The 20166-nt window shown below is 37.4% G+C and overlaps 1 protein-coding gene across 1 annotated transcript in view; it reads right to left on the bottom strand.

Annotated features, from left to right (window-relative positions):
• Positions 1-20166, bottom strand: part of SCEL (sciellin) — a 173531-nt gene that overhangs the window by 78273 nt on the left and 75092 nt on the right. The window contains exons 3-6 of the mRNA XM_081303331.1: positions 15578-15639; positions 14585-14702; positions 11815-11874; positions 4231-4299 (exon numbers count right to left, since the gene is read on the bottom strand). Coding sequence (XP_081159457.1) covers positions 4231-4299; positions 11815-11874; positions 14585-14702; positions 15578-15639 — 309 coding nt within the window. The remainder of the gene's footprint in view (positions 1-4230; positions 4300-11814; positions 11875-14584; positions 14703-15577; positions 15640-20166) is intronic.

Below are 20166 nucleotides of genomic sequence, written 5' to 3' on the forward strand. Positions count from 1 at the left end.
ATTTTTATATTATTTGCTATTTAATAATATATCTAGTTAATAAAAATACTTCTTATGTCAGTAAAAGGCATCAATGAAATACTTAAGTATTTTTAAAAATCATTTTGAGATATAGAAAATACTCTGTGTTTGCCAGACTCATTTTCTTTACCTCCTGAATGCACAGGAGGACCACATTTACCAACTTTAATTGCAATTAAGTTGGAGCCACTAGTGTGGACACAAATATTATTTGCCACCTCCAAACCCATCATAAAATCTCCTGCATAATTTTTCATGCTAATTCTTTTCCTTTCAAAGCCATGGTACCAAAGCCATGGTATCCATGGGTTGAAGATGGCAGCATTAAAACACTGTAGGAATTGAAAGAATTCAATGAAAGAAGTCCAGAAGTCACTGCATGGATTCAGCAAAGCCCATCAGACTCTGGTGAGTCAAATGATACCTTCTATTGTGTTAAACCACCTATATTTGGGGATGGGGGGCTTGTTAAAATAGTTACTCTATCTTGACAAGATAATTAATTTGACCAATATATCAGAGGTTTTAACTCCTGTAATCTTAGGTCTCCTTAAAAACCTTCTTAGATCTGGAAAAGGTATATTTGTCTACCCCTTGGGTGAGGAAGCACAAATCTGGAATCTCCTGACTACAGACTCTGTTCCACCCTTGCCTGCCTCATGTCAGATAGGAACACTCCTTCTAGGACCCAGGGCTGAGTTCTGGAACATTCTGCAGATCTGCAGAAACTAGGATATAGCAAAGTGAGGTTCAGAAAAATTAAAGGTCAGCAAGATTCTTCCATTTATCCTACATTCTGGGCCTACTATAACTCTCTGAAAACTTTTGTTCTTATTATCCACTCTAGGACAAGACTTTATATAAAATATTCCTGCTAAAATGGATAATGATTTCGCCTCTCTCTAAAAGAAAAGGTCATGTGGGAAAAAATACAACTTCATTGTCATAAGCTAAAGATAATATCAATTTATTTTGACATACCTAACTAATTTGGGGGCAATTACTCTAATATAATAAACTTCTGAGTCCACCTGAACACAGTGTCTGTTTGGGATACATAACACCACAAGCTGATAACTCTTGAATGCAAAAAGGAAAGATGAATAACTAGCTGTAACACTCCAAAGCACCACAGTCTCCACAGACTGTTAAAAATACAGTCAGTAACTTGTACAGAATCCTAGAATCAGGTACAAAAACTCATGTCTTAGGTGATCTTCGAGCCAAAGTCAGGGACCATTTCCCTGCACTAACTGAAGACTCTGAACTTCTGAGAGATTTAGATTTCAAGTGCTTTGCAGTAAATCACCATGCATACCACAAGTGAGAGGTCAGGTGATCAGAATTCTTAGAGGTTCCATGGGAACGAACCTCTAGTCAGACTTTGCAGCTGTCTCTGTGATCCCAATAAAAGTTTAAAAAATAATCTCAGGAAATTGCTACACGGAAAACAATAATCTGCTGAAAGTGAATGGAACCTTAATATTAAATGTTCTCAAGGTGAATTCTGATGTTAAAATTAAATGAACTTAATGAAAATTCCACATGTAAATCTGTGTGGGTAATCCTACATGTAATCATAAAAATAACTACCTACTCTCTGCTGACCTTTTCATAAATTTTTCTGCTCTTCAGAGAATAGAATTACCCCTGCAAAGTAGGGGTGATTATTTTCATTTTATAGATGAAGAAACAGGGTCTCAGAGAAGATGGGTGACTTTTTCTTGGCCATACGACTAGGAAGCAGTCTGTCTCCAAACTCTTCTCACTGGACTCCAATATTGCACATCTCATTCAGACAGGATGACTGTCCCTGAAACTCATATAAGATTACCACATCTTCATTATTCTTCATTTATCACAGTCTCTTCCATGCCACTAGGGGGAGAAGTGATCAAGAGTAATGGAGGGAGGTGGATTGTGGCTCAGTAGCAGAGCGCTTGCCTCGCACACGTGAGGCCCTGGATTTGATCCTCAGCATCATATAAAAATAACTAAACAAAATAAAGATATGGTGTCCATCTATAATTTTTAAAAAATAGTAATGAAGAGACCTCTCAAGTACCATTCTAACATATGTCAATTTCTTATTGCTGAGAGAGATTAACTTTGTATTTCTTCTGGAAGTTGATCTTTTGCCAACTTGTGGTATGAAATAGGTTATTTTAATAGGAATGGGTCTGGGAGACAGAAAATAAACAATAGAATTAGCAATATGATCAAGAGCTTAAAAAAATCCTCCACAAAGGAACACTAGGGGGCTCCCTAACCTTGGGTTTCCAAATTAGTCATTAAATCACCTTCAGGATTTGGACAATATCTTAGTGCTACATCCACTATTATTTACTTATGTTTCTTTAGCATATTCCATATATGTACCCATACATATGCATATTTAAAGAAATATGGATCTTATATGCAATATATGCCAATTTAAAAGGAAATTCTTGGAAGTCTAAACTCAATATTTTTTGTATTCATTAAAATTAATAATCATTAATAAAATGCACATGCACACATACTGCATATATATGATCAAATTCCTCCTGAAATATTTCACATCTTGCATTTTGGAGTGGGCTGCATGATGTAAGTCTCACTTCTGCTAACAGAACTTGTCTTTCTTTATTGACCCTGTGTTCTCTTCCTCCTATTTCCATACTTACTGCCTTAAAAATAAGCTAACCCGGATACTTCTTCCAAATGTGTTACTAAATCTTTATGTAAATAAATTATCACATAATCTCTAGTACCATTTGCTAGCATATAAAATGAAGAGTCTGGGCTACACTGGTGTTTCTGAATCTTGGTTGCACATTAGAATCAGTTAGAAATGAATCAGGTTAATTAAAAGAATTTGGGGAACGAGGGCAGTAAGACCAAGTAAAGTTTAAAAGTTCCCTTGGTGTTGCTAATTTGCTGCCAAGGCCCAGAATGATTCCATTAGTTTGCCTGGGAGATCTAATTCATTGCAATCCCTGTCTTTACTCACAAAGTTGAGGTCTGGATCTTGACCGGAACTTTCTGATATGAAGACTACAAAAGCATGGATCTTCTACGTATCTACCTTTACTGAGGCTTAATCACCATATTTTAAAAATTCATTCCTAGAAACGCAGTTTCCTGCTTCAATTAACTGGGCAATAGGACAATCCAAAAGGCTAGGGTGAATAAACAAAGTTATTTTCTCTACCTCTTCTCTGTACACTGTTCTGCAGATAAATCTTGAACATATACTTTTATGACATTATTTTTGACGAGTCTAATAATTAAAAGAAGAGAGAGGCCAACTCTTTAGGATACCATTGATGATATTAGGAGTCCTCTATTAGGAGGACTGACTTGAAAGTCTATGAATAATATAAAAATATATACATTTGCTGTATTAATATGGACTGGCATAGTCTGAATTCCAAGTACTAGTTGCTGCAAGTTTCAGTATATCTGCTTAAAACCCAGGACATGTCTTTTTTTTCTGCAATGGTAGCACATCTTTAGCTACAGGGAGTGAGCTCAACTGTCACCAGCCTCAGGTGTACATTATGCCTAACTCCTGTTAAAGATGCTAAAGTTGGCCTTCACTTCTGCTTGTTAAGCATCTCTACCAACTTCAAATGAAAAATATGACTTGTGGAATTTACACTTCAACCTGGTTAGAAGTTTCTTAATGTCCTATATAGGACCAGCCTTTCTTTTCTATGTAAGAGGGAACGAACAATGTAATGGTCTCATTCTATGAGCCATATGGTGACTCTGGAAAGAGTTAATGTCTGTCATTAACTCTGTAGTTTTAAAACTGACATCTCTCCAGCAGGATGGAAGAACCCAACATAGGAACAAGGACTATTTGTATTTATAGAAATAACTGTTCTTTATTTTAAATTGAATTAACAGATGCCATATCTTGTCCACCCCACTTATACTCAAGTCAGACTCTCTCAGAATCTTTCAGAAGAATCTACTATTTCCTAAAATCTAGGGTCTCAGGAAACAATATATCTAGGCAAGATTTTGTGAGTTTTGGAGAAGATAATTTAATACTTAGAGCCGTGTCTCCCTGAAGATAAAACATCAAAGGTTCAAAGCTTACTTTGGCAAACATTGTAATATCTCACAGATTTCTAAGAAGTGGGATTTATTATGTTAACAAGTATTAAATGTAAAGCACGTGTAAATGTTTTCCCCTCACGTGATTCAAAAGTACCTTACCTGTCCAAAGTGTCATCGGATCTGTACCGACTAATTGTGGCTTTTGGCCCATCTCTCTCATTTATTTTCCTGTAACAGAAATAATTACCAAATAAATTAGATAAATTACCAAAAAAAGAGCATATAAAACCTGTCATACTTTTGGCAATAGTTTTACCTACTTGGGTAGGAAAAGTACAGGTTGTCAAAGGAAAGGCCGATTTGGAGTACCCAAATCTTCTAGGCTTTGGCTTGGATAGAATAATAATAATAAAAGGTTCTCTTGTGGCTCCAATTATATTTTTAAATTAATTATTTATTTTAATTTTATTTTTTTTTATTGGTTGTTCACAACATTACACAGCTCTTGACATATCATATTTCATACATTAGATTGAAGTGGGTTATGAACTCCCAATTTTACCCCAAATGCAGATTGCAGAATCACGTCGGTTACACATCCACATTTTTACATACTGCCATATTAGTGACTGTTGTATTCTGCTACCTTTCTTATCCCCTACTATCTCCCCTCCCCTTCCCTCACACCTTCTCTCTCTACCCCATCTACTGTAATTCATTTCTCTCCTTGTTAATTTTCCCATTCCCCTCACAACCTCTTATATGTAATTTTGTATAGCAGTGAGGGTCTCCCTTCATTTCCATGCAATTTACCTTTTCTCTCTCTTTCCCTCCCATCTCATGTCTCTGTTTAAAGTTAATCTTTTCTTCCTGTTCTTCCTCCCTACTCTGTTCATAGTTGCTCTCGTTATGTCAAAGAAGAAAATTGGTATTTGTTTTTTAGGGATTGGCTAGCTTCACTAAGCATAATCTGCCCTAGTGCCATCCATTTCCCTTCAAATTCTATGATTTTGTCATTTTTTATTGCTGCGTAGTACTCCATTGTGTATAGATGCCACATTTTTTTTATCCATTCATCTATTGAAGGGCATCTGGGTTGGTTCCACAGTCTAGCTATTGTGAATTGTGCTGCTATGAATATCGATGTTGGCAGTATCCCTGTAGCATGCTCTTTTAAGGTCTTCAGGGAATAGTACAAGAAGGGCAATAGCAGGGTCAAATGGTGGTTCCATTCCCAGCTTTCCCAGGAATCTCCATACTGCTTTCCAAATTGGCCACACCAATTTGCAGTCCCACCAACAATGTACAAGTGTACCCTTTTCTCCACATCCTCGCCAGCACTTGTTGTTGTTTGACTTCATAGTGGCTGCCAATCTTACTGGAGTGAGATGGCATCTTAGGGTGGTTTTGATTTGCATTTCTCTGACTGCAAGAGATGGAGAGCATTTTTTCATGTATTTGTTGATTGATTGTATATCCTCCTCTGAGCAGTGTCTGTTCAGGTCCTTGGCCCATTTGTTGATTGGGTTATTTGTTATCTTATTGTCTAATTTTTTGAGTTCTTTGTATACTCTGGATATTAGGGCTCTATCTGAAGTGTGAGGAGTAAAAATCTGTTCCCAGGATGTAGGCTCCCTATTTACCTCTCTTATTGTTTCTCTTGCTGAGAAAAAACTTTTCAGTTTAAGTAAGTCCCATTTGTTGATTCTTGTTATTAACTCTTGTGCTATGGGTGTCCTATTAAGGAATTTGGAGCCCGACCCCACAATATGTAGATCGGAGCCAACTTTTTCTTCTATCAGATGCAGAGTCTCTGATTTGATATCAAGCTCCTTTATCCATTTTGAGTTAACTTTTGTGCATGGCGAGAGAAAGGGATTCAGTTTCATTTTGTTGCATATGGATTTCCAGTTTTCCCAGCACCATTTGTTGAAGATGCTATCCTTCCTCCATTGCATGCTTTTAGCCCCTTTATCAAATATAAGATAGTTGTAACTTTGTGGATTAGTCTCTGTGTCCTCTATTCTATACCATTGGTCCACCCGCCTGTTTTGGTACCAGTACCATGCTGTTTTTGTCACTATTGCTCTGTAATATAGTTTGAAATCTGGTATCGCTATACCGCCTGATTCACACTTCCTGCTTAGAATTGCTTTTGCTATTCTGGGTCGTTTATTTTTCCATATGAATTTCATGATTGCTTTCTCTATTTCTACAAGAAATGCCGTTGGGATTTTGATTGGTATTGCATTAAACCTATAGAGAACTTTTGGTAATATCGCCATTTTGATAATGTTAGTTCTGCCTATCCATGAACAGGGTATATTTTTCCATCTTCTAAGATCTTCTTCTACTTCTCTCTTTAGGGTTCTGTAGTTTTCATTGTATAAATCTTTCACCTCTTTTGTTAGGTTGATTCCCAAGTATTTTTTTTTTTTTTGAGGACATTGTGAATGGAGTGTATTTCCTCATTTCCGTTTCAGAAGTTTTGTCGCTGATATACAGAAATGCCTTTGATTTATGCGTGTTGATTTTATATCCTGCCACTTTGCTGAATTCATTTATTAGTTCTAGTAGTTTCTTTGTAGACCCTTTTGGGTCTTCTAGGTATAGAATTATGTCGTCCGCAAATAGTGATAATTTAAGTTCTTCTTTTCCTATTTTTATGCCTTTAATTTCTTTTGTCTGTCTAATTGCTCTGGCTAGTACTTTAAGGACTAAATTAAATAGAAGTGGTGATAGAGGGCATCCCTGTCTTGTTCCAGATTTTAGAGAGAATGCCTTCACTTTTTCTCCATTCAGAATGATGCTAGCCTGAGGCTTAGCATAGATAGCTTTTACAATGTCAAGGTAAGTTCCTGTTATCCCTAGTTTTTCTAATGTTTTGAACATAAAGGGATGCTGTACTTTGTCGAATGCTTTTTCTGCGTCTATCGAGATGATCATATGGTTCTTATCTTTAAGTCTATTGATGTGGTGAATAACATTTATTGATTTCCGTATATTGAACCATCCTTGCATCCCAGGGATGAATCCTACTTGATCATGGTGCACAATTTTTTTTGATGTGTTTTTGTATCCGATTCGCCAGAATTTTATTGAGGATTTTTGCATCTAGGTTCATTAGAGATATTGGTCTGTAGTTTTCTTTCTTTGAGGTGTCTTTGTCTGGTTTCGGAATCAGGGTGATGTTGGCCTCATAGAATGAATTTGGAAGAGCTCCCTCTTTTTCTATTTCCTGAAATAACTTGAAAAGTATTGGTATTAATTCTTCTTTAAAGGTTTTGTAAAATTCCACTGTATACCCATCCGGTCCTGGGCTTTTCTTGGTTGGTAGTCTTTTGATTGCTTCTTCAATTTCATCCATCGATATTGGTCTGTTCAAATTGTGTGTATCCTCCTGACTCAGTCTGGGCAAATCATATGACTTAAGAAATTTATCGATGTCTTCACTATCTTCTATTTTATTGGAATATAGGTTTTCAAAATAATTTCTAATTGTCTTCTGTATTTCTGTAGCATCTGTTGTGATATTGCCTTTTTCATCCCGTATGTTAGTAATTTGAGTTCTCTCTCTTCTTCTCTTCATTAGCATGGCTAAAGTTCTGTCGATCTTATTTATTTTTTTGAAAAACCAACTTTTAGTTTTGTTAATTTTTTCAATAGTTTCTTTTCTTTCAATTTCATTGATTTCTGCTCTGATTTTAATTATTTCTTGCCTTCTGCTACATTTGCTGTTATTTTGCTCTTCCTTTTCTAGGGCTTTGAGATGAAGTGTGAGCTCATTTATTTGTTGGTTTTTTCTTTTTTTGAGGAATGACCACCAGGCGATGAATTTCCCTCTTAAAACTGCTTTCATTGTGTCCCATAGATTCCGATATGTTGTGTCTGTATTTTCATTTATCTCTAAGAATTTTTTTATATCCTCCTTTATGTCTTCTGTAACCCATTGATCATTCAGTAACATATTGTTCATTTTCCATGTGATGTAGGATTTTTCCTTCCTTCTTTTATCATTGATTTCCAGTTTCATTCCATTATGATCAGATAAAATGCATGGTATTATCTCCACCCCTTTATATTTACTGAGGGTTGCCCTATGGCATAATATATGGTCTATTTTTGAGAAGGATCCATGTGCTGCTAAGAAAAAAGTATATCCATTTGATGATGGTTGATATATTCTATATATGTCAGTTAAGTCTAGGTTATTGATTGTGGTATTGAGTTCTATAGTTTCTTTATTCAACTTTTGTTTGGAGGATCTGTCCAATGGTGAGAGAGGTGTGTTGAAGTTACCCATAATTATTGTGTTGTGGTCTATTTGATTCTTGAACTTGAGGAGAATTTGTTTTATGAATGTCGCAGCACCATTATTTGGTGCATAAATATTGATAATTTTTATTTCTTGTTGGTGAATGGTTCCTTTTAACAGTATAGAATGTCCTTCCTTATCCCTTTTGATTAACTTAGTCTTAAAGTCGATTTTATTCGATATGAGGATGGCCACCCCTGCTTGCTTACGAGGACCGTGTGCGTGGTATTTTTTTCCCATCCTTTCACCTTCAGCCTGTGTATGTCTTTTCCAATCAGATGTGTCTCCTGGAGGCAGCATATTGTTGGATTTATTTTTTTAATCCATGATAGCAGCCTATGTTGCTTTATTGGAGAGTTTAAGCCATTAACATTCAGAGTTACTATTGATATATGGTTTGTACTTCCAGCCATGTTTGATTATTTATCTTTTTTTTTAATTTAGTTTGTTTCTCCAGGATTATCTTTCCCCTCACCCTCTGTCTTTACCGAAGCACTTCCCACTGATGGTTTTGGTTATTGTTTTTCATTTCTTCCTCGTGTAGTGTTTTGCTCAAAATACTTTGCAATGCTGGTTTTCTGGCTGCAAATTCTTTTAACTTTTGTTTATCATGAAAGATTTTTATTTTGTTGTCATACCTGAAGCTTAATTTTGCTGGATACAGAATTCTCGGTTGGCATCCATTGTCTTTCAGTGTTTGAAATACGTTGTTCCAGGATCTTCTCGCTTTCAGCGTCTGTGATGAAAAATCCGTTGTTAACCTTATTAGTTTACGCCTGAATGTAATCTGCCTCCTTTCTCTTGTAGCTTTTAATATTTTCTCTTTGTTCTGTATATTGGCTATCTTCATAACAATGTGTCTTGGCATTGGTCTACTGTGATTTTGTGTGCTAGGTGTCCTGTATGCATCTTCAATTTGTATATCTGTTTCCTTTTTTATTTCTGGAAAGTTTTCTGTAATTATTTCATTCAGCAGGTTACTCATTCCTTTGGTTTGAATCTCTGTACCTTCTTATATCCCAATGACTCGTAAGTTTGGTTTTTTTAATGTTATCCCATAACTCTTGGATGTTTTTCTCGTGATTTTTTACCAGCCTTTCTGAGTTGGCTAGACTCTTTTCAAGATGATATATTTTGTCTTCATTATCTGACGTTCTGGCTTCTACTTGCTCCACTCTGTTAGTGATACTCTCAATTGAGTTTTTAATTTAGTTTATCGTTTCCTTCATTTCTAGAATTATTGTTTGATTATTTTTTATAATCTCTATCTCCTGATAAATATGCTTAACTTCTTCTTTTATCTGTTTATGTAATTCATTCTCAATGTGTTCTTTCGCTGCTTTAATTTGCTGTCTCGTATCCTCTTTAAGGTTCCATTCCATCTGTCTAAGGTGTTCCTTGAGTTCTTTATATGACCATTTTTCTGATGAGTCTAGGTCCTCCTGAATATTTAGGCTGTCCTGCATTGTTTGTACTCCTTTTCTTCCTTGCTTTTTCAAGTTGCTCATGTTACTTCTTGTTCTATTTGACTGCTGAGTTACTGTTTTCTCCTATAAATTTATTTGATGCTGTAGCCGCGGGTTTCAATGAAGTTATCTCGTCCGCCGCAGTCTGGTGACGTCAGTTCTCTGCCATGGTGGTATCTCCACTCCAATTATTTTTAACTACAGTGTAACATAATCAAGTTGTGGACAAGGATATGCACAACAAACAACAAAACTTGCAGAATGGTTAATAACTAATATGAACTCTTGTCAAGTTGTCAATATCTGCATAATAGGAAATCAACTCCTTTATAGTCAGCTGTGTTTTGTTTTCAGGGTTCTAACAGTGCTCTATGCCCACACAATGGGCTAACTCCTAAATTGCTGTATTTAACATTCAGCACCGTGGACAGAGTTGAAAGAGGATAACTCACTGGCAGCTGGAAAGGAGAGATGGGGAAGAAGGAAAAGAAGGAAACATGAAGGGCCAAAAAGAAAAAAAATAGAAAGAAGAAAGTGAGAGATGAGAGAAAGGAGAGAAGAGAAGAGTTATTCGGAGAAGGAGAGGAGGCAAGAAGAGAAAAATATACACAAGCTGGAAAAAATGGGGGAGGAAGACAAGAAAATAGAGGCAGAGAGGACAGCAGCCTTAACAATAGGAATCATTGTTTTCAGAGGAAAGCACTGAAAATATTTTGATCTAATTGATCAAACAGAGAGAAAGTCTGTTTACTGCCTCATCTAGCCTGTGATGCAGGGAAAGCAAGCTCTTTGAGGAATTATGCCGTGATTTATTGCATTTACATTTCAAATCATCATTTGAAGCCGATAGATCAAAGATATGGAGTCAGAATAAGTACGAAGACTGGTTCAGCACACCAATGTAATTCAAAATAGAAAGTGAACACAGAAAGCACAAGGCTCCTGTTCTCCCAAAACACACTGTATATACCCTGAGAATAGGAAACTCAGTTTTCACTGTCACATTCCAAGTGTCATATTCTTTCATAATTATAGAGAAACTTAATAAAATGGAGGGAGCAATTTCCACTGGTGGCCAACCTCCCTGTGTCTGGTGAGATTAGGGCCAATTGAGAACCAGGCTGACATCTTCAATATGAGGAAGCCTAATGAGAAGGCACAGGTAGAGACTCTGCCAGACCATAGAAGGGTAAATCAGATGGCACCAGGAAAGCAAAATGGCTACTTTGAATAGAGAGTTGTAAGTTGTGCACCTTTAGGAAAGGTCAAAATGATGAAAAGGTTAAAAATAGTTGAGAGAAATTCACAGATGAAAAGTTTCGAAAACAGATTCAAGGTGTCTACTTCACTTTCTACAGTCCACACACAAGCTACTAGACCAGATGGAACTTGATTCTGATATATATTTGGCTTCTTCTGACAGGTGTGGTTGTTTATATGTGTGTGGGTACAAATGTGTTTTAATGAGAATATTATCTTTCTTGATCAATCTAAGACTATTTACATCAATCATTATAATTACTAATTCTGTCTGGATTTTCTCACTTGCCATCAAGGATAGATTAGTGTTTTCCACAAGCTTAGGAGTTTCCAAAAAGAAATGAACTATCTCTCTGGAAATGTTATTTCTGAATTTTAGCATTCCGTTCTCTAAAGCTCAGAGATAGCTCATCTGGTTATGTTTCTATTTACATGATAGCCCTTTCCCTGCCCATGAGAAGGACCATCCTAGTGGCATGGGCTGTGGCTGATTATGTTTCAGCTCTAACCCTTAGTTCTGGGAGCTGGGTAAGCAGGTCCCCACCCATACCCCTGATGATATTCCAGATTCTCCTTCACATGCCTGGAACACTGGGGCCAGCCTGAGGCCAGCCACAGATATTCGGCTGACTTGAGCAAGTCTCATCTCAGAGCCACCATCTTTGTGTTTCTGCTGATAACATACCTTATCAAAACACCTACCTGTCCAAGGCATCATGGGAGTTGTGTCGGTTGAGCACCACCCTGCCATAGTTTTCATCTCTGCAGAGAAAGACCAAAATGATGTCACATCACAAGTTACCACCGTGTTTGCTAAGCACAAAACAAAGAGAGATGGGGAGAGCTCACAAATCTTGGCAAGGTTAATCCATTTTACTTTAGGCATAAGAACACAACTATGAAACCAGTCACTGCTTGCAGGAGCATCCTGAAAAGAAACAAGTTGTCAGTACAAATGATCATTTATCTCATGAGACTTCCACATGATTCAACAAGGAACAACTGTTTTGTTGTTGTTATTTTTTGTTTTTAAATAGAGTATGGAAACACGAGCCCACCTACATTGTACATATTAAAAGAGTCCTTTTCCGTAGGATGGCAAATACAAAAGATTCCTACCAATGTTGTTTAAATTTAATTAACCCCTTTATGTCTGGATAATTGATGGACTTGACAATTTCCTTGACAAAGTGTAGGAAAACATGTTGTTAAGGAGACTGAGCATTCATAGGAGATTTAGCCCATCTTGAACCATGAGCCCATATTACCCTCTTTGGTCCTTAAAATAACCCTCTGAATTAGTTAGGGAAGACACTGTCCTTTCCAATTCACTGAAGAGTAAACTGATCAGGGATTTTGTAGCTTTCCTAAAAATCACAAGATTAGCAAAGTGACAAGGTGGGTCTAGGGCCTAGATCTTTTCATTCCAAACCTTTGTTTTTTCTTCTGGTCATCTCTGCAAGGAAGCTTTATACATAAAATCCCAAAGCCATGTCATGATACTTTTACTCAGTGCATTTGAATGGGCAATTTTAGGAAATGTCAAAACATGTAGTGGAGCTCTTGGAGTGGAGCCAAAGCAGAGAGTAAGTACCTGAACCTCTTTCATGTCAACCCAACCAAACAGGAAACACTACATTTTTCCTGGTTCGGCTCCACTAACATTACTCAACACTCTGGAACCATTTTTAATAATGCTATACGAGAACTGTAGTAGACGATTAAAAAGAAAGATGAGCACTGAAACGGAAACAATCCTAGCAAATATATACCCTCATAGGTCCCAAGGGGGACGTTTCTATCTTTCTTCTATCCCTTTCCAAAACCTGTCAGAACGTAGCAGACACCAGACGTGTTCTTACCTGAAAAAGAATCACAGCCCAGGAGGCCCTGGGGCCAAATTCCCCTTCATGCAGCAGCTGCCATCCCATTCCCAGCTGGCTTCCCTTTTTAGGGAGGTTTGCCTGGCATAAAACCAACATTCCTACCAACTGCAGTTTATCTTAGACATCTCTGTCTTCATCCATCTGTGTAAATATTTGCAATCCAAAATTTATTATCTACACTTGACATCACACTACCACGACAGAAAAACAGAAATGCCATATTAAGCTCTGACAGAAGCAATAGGTGCTGCTTTGTGGAAGGGAATAATTGTTGTCCAAGAGTATTAACTCCAAAGTGAATCTGTCTCTACACACCCCTATATGTCCTCGAAACCATAAAATTCAGAAACAACAATCAGTAGGTATTTTAATGTCACAGTTACAAATATGATCCTCAAATAAACATATTTGGACAGTTTGTAGAAGGTTTGGAGTACATATCATATAATGCTGTTTTTTTCAGATTCAGGGCTACTGACATTTGGGGTTTGACAGTGATGTGACTGTGGAAGCTGTCCTGTGTATCGTAGGATCTTTAGCAACCTTCTTGGCCTCTACTCACCCCAATTGGGGTGTGAAGAACATACCCCAATTTTGACAATCAAAAGTTATCTCCTAACATAGCCCAATGTCTCCAGGGGGTAAAATCACCCCTGTTTGAGAAACACAGGTATAATGAAAAGACAATGAGTCTTTAAAATCTCCACTCCGCCACTTAATGATGATACCCGATCAGACAAATTATGGGGCTTCTTCTCACTAGAGATTTCTCTCCTATAAAATGAGTATATAATATCTACCTTGAGAGATTGTTGTGAGATTCAGTGATGCTCAATCTGTCAATTATCCACTATGAAGCTTAACACATAAGGAAATGATAAGATGTGTACATGTGTATGGGTAATTTATAATGTACCACTAATTTATAAAAAAAGATCTGGGATGGATGCATATCTATTATAAATCTGTGTTGGCAACGAGGCTCTATGCCTATGATCATAGTTTCCAGATCTTTGGCAGAAGCCATGCTTAAAGCAGATGAAACTTTGCAGGTGGCAAGTGTTTTCTCTTATAAAATAAAGCCACATTTTTCATCCATCCAATATCTAGAAGTGGGGAAGATAGGACTAAAATAATTGGGGATTTATTAATTAATTTCAGTTGTATACATAGAAAATTACAATACATTATTATTGGATTTGGAATAAGGCTACCATGTGTTTGTTTCCACCAGCTCCACCAACACACGTGAGGAATCTCATGATGATGGATTAACTGTTAGCTTTTTGGAAACCGGAAACTCCTGTTTTCTTTTGTTCACCAAGGAAACACCAAAATCTATTCCAGGTGACAATCATGCTGACTCTGAGGAGTGTCTCACATTCTCTTATGTGTAAGTGTATTAAAAATGAAGGAGATATTCTTGAAAATCTGGCACCACCGATTTATGTTTCCTAAATCTCACCCAAAATCAGACCATGTGTTTTAAAGAAAACTTGCTTTCCAGATGACCCCTTAGTTCCAAACAGAGAACACCTCTTTCCACTCATCCATCCACCTACCCACTCCTACATCCCTACACTTACTTTTCTTCTTCTAGACGTTTCTTTATCCAGCTGCTGTCCTGTAAGAAAGTCCTTCTTTTGTTCATCTCGTGAAAGCCCTGCTGCCTCGGTGTGGTCCCCCCAGTGGTGCTCTTCACATCTATCAGTGGAAACATGAAAAATTAGGTGACAGAGTGAGGCTGAGTATTGGTTTGTCTACTCTGAAAAATCTCAAGAAGCCTACGTGATCAGCCAGCATTACCTTCTAAGCTGGTAAGTCCAGGATGCACCAGCAAGAAAGAACAAATCCCACACCCCATCATCAAAGATAACATATAAATCTGCTCAGGTGCCAAGCGAAACTGCCAGAGCAGCTCATGAGGCCTCATCCAGCGCCTGGGAATGTAGAACCACCAGCCGGGAATAAACCAAGCCAGGGCTTAGTGGGTTGGGTTTTGACCCAACAAGAAATACGTCTTGGAAGTACACCCAGGACTGTAGTTATAGGACCCAGTAAATTAAAATCAATAAGTCCTGGTGCATTTGATTACATGTAATTTGATTATTTGAACTTCTGGGAACCAGAAGAAATGTCACCCTCAAAGAAGGACATTTTTTTTAAAGAATCTTTAAATTACAATTATATGATGAAAAACCATAGCACCTGTTCTTTTTTATATGTATATATTTTTAGTTGTATATATACAAATATAAACATACATTTTTGTATATATACAAAAAATATACATATTCTTATATGTACATACTTTTTATTATGATGGACATAATATCTTTATTTTATTTATTTATTTTTATGTGGTGCTGAGGATCGAATCCAGTGCCTCACACGAGCTAGGCAAGTGCTCTATTATTGAGCTACAGCCTCAGCGCCCTCTTGCTTGTTCTTAAGCTTAAATTAAGCAAAGCTGATTCGGCTGCTACTTCCAAGCATTGAATACCTATATTTAAAACTATGAGTTGTTTTTAATAGATTTTAGAGTTTTTGTTGAGCAAAGGAAACATTGTCTAAATTACCATTTCCTGTGGGTGACTTTTTTCTCATGGGAAAATCAGACATGCTGCTTTCCAGTAAGGATCTAAAAGAAAAATGGGGATGTGAGAAACACAGCAATGACATGAATAATCTGTGAGTATTTCACTACTAAGGCATATTTTTCAATGACATTGATAAAGCTACAAGATATAGTACAAGCCATACGTTACATAAAGTACCCTGTAAGGACCTGAGAATTCACCTATTCCAATTAACTTATTTTACAAGTAGAGAAAATGAGGCCCGGATGTTTAGTGTCCCCAATATTGTATGACAAGCAGTTGGTTGAATCATCTTCAGTTTCTGAGAGCTGAATGGTCTTAGTGGAGTTGGAAGGATCTGCATTTAAATGATCCTATTTTCTGACTGTGTCACCTTGGGAATATTTTTAGCTCAGTCCCTCATCTAAACAATGAAGTGAAATAGAACTATTATGAGGACCAAGTGGAGACATATGTAAAGTACCTAGTTATTGCCCAGTACACAGTAGGTGTTCAATAATTCTTAACTGCATGCCTCTCTCACCTTGGAAAGCAGAAAGCAAAAATGTGAGAGAGAGAGAGAGGGTTGGGAGTGGGAAGGCAAGGAACAGACTTGAACTTGGGCATATGGACATGTAAGGGGTGTGGGGTGGCCCTGGCTGGGTTTGGAGGTTGATGAGACTTTGGCAGGAAGGGGAGGTAAAGAGGCAGCTGAAGACAAACATGCTTTAACTATTGGTGAATTTTGCCTCAGTCTGAGTCTGCTTCTTGACCCACCTGTTTCCAGCTGTTAATGGGCTCTGATAAATTCTATTCCTCTTAGCTGATGAAGACCTAGAACATTCTCAGAGGTCTGAACTAGAATTCTGAGGCAACCAAAATGTCGACTGTATATTGGATGATAAATTTGCAGAGACTGCAAATCCAGTCGTGGGACAGGGGCCAGGGTATTTGGAGAAAAAGCATTTTACTATTACCCCTTATTTGTCTGTCTCTCCTAAGAGATCAGGTTTTCAGTGGGCAGGGTCTAAGTCTCTTTTGTTCCCAGTGTCTGACAATGGAGGAGCTAACTAAGTGATTTTTATTGGCTGAATAGCATCCTCCAAAATTCATGTATCAAAATCTAAAAACCTTAAAATGTGATTGTATTTGGAAATAGTGTCTTTAAAGAAGTAAGTTAGAATGAGGCCCTTGGGGTGGACACTAATGCAATCTGACTGATGACTTTATAAGAATAATAATTTGGACACAGGAAGAGACATCAGAGAAAAGGTCAGGTGAGGGCCCAGCAAGAACCAGCCATCTGAAACCCCAGGGAAAAAAATCTCGGTGGAACCAAACCTACTGGAAACTTGATCTTGGATTTATAGGCTCAAGAACTGTTAGACAAATTTCTGTTATTTGAGTCATCCAGTCAATGTGTGGTATTTTGTTATGGCAGCTCTTGCAAACTGATACAGTCCTTATAGAAATGTGATTTAAACATTTCTGAAATAGCAAAATTTCTCACAGAGCTCTGTGCTATATTGTCCCTTTCCTTTGTTTCTTCAGTTGTCCTATTCACAAGGCAATTATTAATAGCATAAATATCTGTTTGTTGAGTTACTGCTTTGAATAGGGCCCCTCACAGGCATCATCTCTCATTTTCACATGAACTCTGTGACCTCACTATTATGACCTCCAACTCCCAAAACAAAACATCTGAAGGTCAGGGACAGTATGTAACTTGCTCAAGGTGCTAAAAGGCAGTTAGGTTTCTAAACCAAAGCCAACCCTTATCTCAGCAAGCAGCAATAGTGCTCATCATGAGTCACTTCAAGACTAAACGGGTACCCAGGTATTAGAGGGATGATAAACATCAGGGTCCTGCCTGACCTTTGATATCTCACTCTTTGGAAGTGCTATAAACTTTGACCCTGATGCATGGCACCAGGAGACCCAGGGTAGTCACTAAAGGAATCATTGCAGCAGAAAAATTATCACAGAACAATTTTCTTTGTATTTTCCCTTGATTATAAATATGTTCACACAAAAACTTGTACATGAATAATCATAGTAGTATTATTAGCAGTAGCCCCAAAGTGGAAATAATCCAAATGCCTATCAAGTGCTGAATGAATACAAAATTTGGTATAGCCACGCAATAGAATATTACTCAGCAATAAAAAAGGAATGTAGTACTGACTCATAACAGGACATGGATGAAGCTTGAAACATTAGGCTAAATGAAAGATACCAGACACAGAAGATGGCATGTCATATGATTCTACTTTTATGAAGTATACAGAATAGTCACATTCATACAAAGAAAGTAGGTTGGTGTTTGTCAAAGGTTAGTGGAAGAGGAGAATGGAGAATGACTGTTAATGGTAGGTTTCCTTGGTGGGTAAAAATGTAGAGCAAACAGGTTGGGGGATGCAGAAGAGGAGGGAAAGAGGAGGCACTGAGGAATGAGACTGATCAAATTATATTTTATGCATGTATGAATATGAATCCCACTATTATGTTTAATTATAATGCACAATTAAAATTAATGAATTTTTTTCTGGAATCAATGATGTTGGTTCTATAACCTTGTGAATAAATTTTTTACAACACTGAATTTTATACACTGAACGGTGAATTTTGTAATATAAAAAAAACCAAAAAGAAAAACTGACAGCAGGCGTGGATCATGTCACAAAACCATGTAACTGTTGGGTAGTACATTTTCAATTATTTTAGTTGTGTATGTTACTTAAAAATAGATATTGTATATGGATTTGTATAAGTTATAGCACATATGTACTAGTTAAAATAGTTAGCATATATGCATTTAGCAAATGCATATTATGTATAAATATTTTATTTATAAAAATAAATATACAACATAAAAATCTGCCCCTAGAGCTATAAACTTAAAACTCATTTTATTGAAAAGGTAATTATACTCATTGAGACACACAAACTCATCTGAGGTACACCGTGTTCTTCTGTTCATGCTATTTGTGCTAACGTCCCTGAACAATGCCCCTTGCAGATGGAAGTTGCCTTGTCTTCTTGTAGAGGGGTAAAGATGTCAACTGCATCTTACACAGACTTCACTTATCTCAATGCCAACACACTCTTCTTCCCCTTTGATCCTATCTTTAGCTTCCTTTTATGCCCCAGAACTTTCCATCTCCCTCACACCCTTAATATTTATCCGATGTTCATTTTCTTGAAATTCCTTCTGACTTCCAGCCAGTCTGAGCCTGGACAGGGAATGCCGTGTCATTTGGGGAGGTAACATGTTAAGGTGTTAGTGGTGAGGGCGGGGGTGGGGAATGATGATCTTCAGCCAGACAGCTCCCAGCCTGGCCACTCATCAGCCACGTGAACCCATTCTTCCTTTCTGCCTCTACAACGTAGGGGGTTGTGTTAACCTTAAAAGATTGTTATGGGGCTGGGGTTGTGGCTCAGTGGTGGAGTGATTGCCTAGTATGAGTGAGGAAGTGGGTTCAATCCTCAGCACCACATAAAAATAAAAAAAGGTATTGTGTCCACCTACAACTAAAGAAAAAAAAAAAGATTGTTATGGAAGCTAAATGAGATAATGTTTTGTAAATTATAAATCACTAGAAAACCATCTAAACCATTATGACTATCTTAACTTTCCTTCTTCCCTAGCAGAGCTTAAGGGGCAGCAGAAGATTGGGTTACGGAGAGGATTGAGGTGGGATATGAGTAAGGGACCAAGGAAAATCCCAAGAACAATATCCACATGGGGTTTTGGGCAGAGTGATGCACACCATAGAAGAGGCAACACAATAAACCCTGGCGTGTCCCGGAGAAAGCAAGCAGGCTTGCTGGACACTACTCCTGGAGAACTTCCCAGAACTTCTGGGGTGGAGCCGATGATTATTGAATACCTGTGGATACTCACTAGCAGAGAGAAAAATAGGATAATGGCATAAGCTTGTTCAGATGTTTTCTCTCTCTCTTTTCTTTTTCTCATTTAACCAGACCATCTTGAGACTACCTAGCTACTAAAGGTACGAGAATATCAGAACCTCTAGCAGGATGTTGGATCTGACTGAAGCCAGCCCTGAATATAAAATGAAGAGGCAATTCTTGCTATTCTCCATTCAGCTCTCTGTTAAAAGTGCTGACAATCTGGGAGTCCATCAAGATCTTACCCAACCAAGCATGGTACCCTAATCCTGGGCTGCAAACATCTAGATGGGCAGGAGATGGAGGCATGGATGGAGGGCAGAAACACTGAATTACTGCAAAAAGTCTGCTTGAAAATCCTTCTCAGTATACAAGCATTATTATTAGTGGAATGAAAATTACCAAATCAAGGATACCTTTTTGTCAACTAGTAAGTTACTTATATTTAGTATAATATGTGGGACCTCATAATTTATTTTATTTTTAAAAGAAATTTTCCACTCAACAAGGTTAATAATCATCACTCTGGATTTTAAAGTTATGATTGTTATGTTTAGAACATCTCCAGAATGTATGCTTCTTTCTTCTAAATTACAAATGTTACTTTAAAAAAATTGCCTTGAAATTTCGGAGGCTATTAGAGGAGTCGTATTCAAATAGTAGACAGCAAGGACAGG

Source organism: Spermophilus citellus (genome assembly GCF_964194105.1).
Source record: "Spermophilus citellus genome assembly, chromosome: 1".
NCBI lineage: Eukaryota > Metazoa > Chordata > Mammalia > Rodentia > Sciuridae > Spermophilus > Spermophilus citellus.